Genomic DNA, 2,814 nt, shown 5'->3' with positions numbered 1-2,814 from the left:
GAAGGGGGAGTTTGTCTTTTTGTTTTTTTTTGTTTATTATTATTATGTCAGGAGAGAAAAGACATGAACACTACTTGATGGTAAATAGAAATCAGATGCCAATACGAAGAATATATCTCAAAATCATTCTACTACTATCAGAAAACGTCAGGGAAAAAGATTTAAAAATATAAAATAAAATTATAATATAACTTTCACCATTTTAAAGAAATATTCAAGACTTACCTGAAGATTTTGAATGTTCTGAATCTTTAACTTGAGTTTGAGGTGAATGTAATGCTGGATGGCCAGGAGAGGTTGCTGTGCCATGCCGTGATACAGGCGAAGGTCCCTGAGCTGATGGAGAGCCAAGCCAGTTCCGTGTACCAGGTGACGGCGTTGTAAAAGGAGAGCCACCATCTACCATTCCTAAAAAAGGTGAAAATACTATTAATGACTGGAGGAAGAAAATGAAAAAGCAACAAAAATGATGGCCAGTTCTTTAATTGCCAATAAGTAATATATTTCAAAATTCATTGATTATTAAAAGTTTCAGTTTCTATTAATTTTCATAAATAACAATCACATTCTCTCTTAGCCTTCATCAGCAGCAGCTATGACTATGCCATTTCAGTTCACTCTGTCATTTAACTAGTAGTTAGTCTTTGGTCCAGCTTTAACAGAATAATTTCCACTAGTTTAAATACATGTATACTATCTCATTTTCCTTTGCTATTAGCCATTTATCCACTTGCACAAATTTGCTTTCACAACCAAGAAACTATGTACACTTTCTACAACACAAATTATCCAATTGACAATGTAGAGAATGGAAATATGTGTGTACACATCCGAATAAATTTACATGAAATTTGCTTTGATTGATCTTCTAAATTAAATTCTCTTAAATTCTTTGTTAAATTCCATCCAAGCATAAATTTGTATTCACAAACCATATATTGTGTAATTATTGAATTATTCTATCAATCAAATCTGAAGACTTTGATGGTATGTACAAAACAAAAAGAAAATCCATATTTATATAATCTTTCATTGTTTGCAATCCCCAAATTCAATGAACCTCTAAATATTCAAAGAAACACAAACTATTCCCCTGAATGTCATAATGGGAAACTAAAATAAATTGGCAACAGCATGGAAAAAAACACAAAAACTGTCATGAGATGCATGAATGCATACGTATTACATACATTCACACACGTGTGAGTGTGTGCAGAGATTAGGGTTTTTCACCTAACTAGAACAACATATCAACACAGACATCTGATATAGCTGCGTCTTAGACTTTCCTCTTGTATCTCGGCCTCTCATAAACGCTAAAGACATTTCAGGGGAAATAACCCACATCACCTTTCGAGGAGTTATTCACCTTAGTCAAATGCCCAGCCGTGGAATTTTTTCCCACAAGATTTCCAAACCCCAGTAATGAACTCATTTGCATACAGCCAATTAGAGCTCACCTTGACTTTGTCAAGTTTACAAACTCTTTACCAAGTAAACTCGACGAAGAACGGTGTTGTAAGTCGACCGATCGCCAAGTTATGCCTGATTTTAGGAGACAAATAATTAGATTTGCATCTATACCTATTATTGAATTTTGTTAAGGCCTCATATTAAAGATGTGGATAGGAAAAATGTGGGTAGAGAGTGATGTGCTAGCAACCCTCTCCCCTTACTGTTTTACAAAGTTTTTCCCTTACAAGAGCAAGTTCCTGACTTCCTAAAGAAAGAATGTAAACCAGGTTTGTATGGTTCATGTGATGACATGCACTATATGACTGCCTTTCTGATGCAGCATTATGCAGAACCATGGCAGAATATTCTGAGTTTACAGACTTGCACATTAAGAAAAAGCAAATTTTCTTCCCAAATATTTCTCATAATTTTCTGCCATGTGAGATTAAACAAGGTCACAAAACCAATGATAACCATACAAGTTAATTTGTATTGCTACACAAATGTGTGTGTGCACACAAATGTGTGTATGCACACATAAATGTATTTCAATTATGCAATAAAAACAATTTTAAGTAGTCTTATATGAAATTAATAATCTGATACATCTGAAGTTAATTACATTTATGTTGATGTGATTAACAAATTCCATATGTAAACAACAATTCACACATTGTTCTTCACATGAAAATGTAAAAAAAAAAAAATTATAATCATCTGTACAATGTGACTTTTTTTATATTCTAAGTTGATTGAACAAAGGAGAGTATCATAATCTATTTTCGATTCTCTTTTATAGAAGGGACAAACCATAAATTTAGACCTTTTATGAGTGCTAGTTTATATTTATCTACTGAAAAATGAAATAGGATTTGTCTATTAAATGTAATAATACCCACATAATTAACAACATATCTAAACTTCATATATAATAAATATTTGGAATGTAACTGTCTACTTAGCAATGCACTTCCTGATGAACTGTACTAGATTACAATAGGCTCTGTTAAATAAAGGAATATTAAGAAAAATTATTTCTTTCTAGATCACAAACCCTGTCTTTGAAGTGTCAAACACATGACAGATGAAATCTCCCTCTAGATAAAACAATAACAACTGTTCAAGAAATTGAACACAAAACTGCAATTTGATTGCTAGATTGTTGTCACTATTCACAGTAAATGATTTGGGCTATCAAGAGCACAACCTAACTACTTAACTTTTTGATTTAGTCAAATGCAATAAAGAAAATTAGCATAACCAGTGCCACTGAAAACAGTGCTTTTTTTGTGGTGGTGGTGGTGGTGGTGGGGGGGTGCCATAAATATTGATTTCCTTTTGATTGTTAACAAAATATGT

At 32.7% G+C, this 2,814-nt stretch overlaps 1 protein-coding gene across 1 annotated transcript in view; it reads right to left on the bottom strand.

The window, feature by feature from the left end:
- The window catches only part of LOC106881719 (mediator of RNA polymerase II transcription subunit 14), a 1,081-nt gene extending 673 nt beyond the window's left edge, over positions 1-408 (bottom strand). Inside the window, exon 1 of the mRNA XM_014932200.2 lies at positions 226-408. Within this exon, the coding sequence (XP_014787686.1) occupies positions 226-406 (181 nt within the window). The 5' untranslated portion in view covers positions 407-408. The remainder of the gene's footprint in view (positions 1-225) is intronic.
- Between the last annotated feature and the right edge of the window lie 2,406 nt (positions 409-2,814).

The sequence above is a fragment of the Octopus bimaculoides genome, chromosome 2, assembly GCF_001194135.2.
Source record: "Octopus bimaculoides isolate UCB-OBI-ISO-001 chromosome 2, ASM119413v2, whole genome shotgun sequence".
Classification (NCBI taxonomy): Eukaryota; Metazoa; Mollusca; class Cephalopoda; order Octopoda; family Octopodidae; genus Octopus; species Octopus bimaculoides.
Note: the sequence above shows the minus strand (reverse complement) of the source record. Positions and strands in the feature narration are given on the sequence as shown.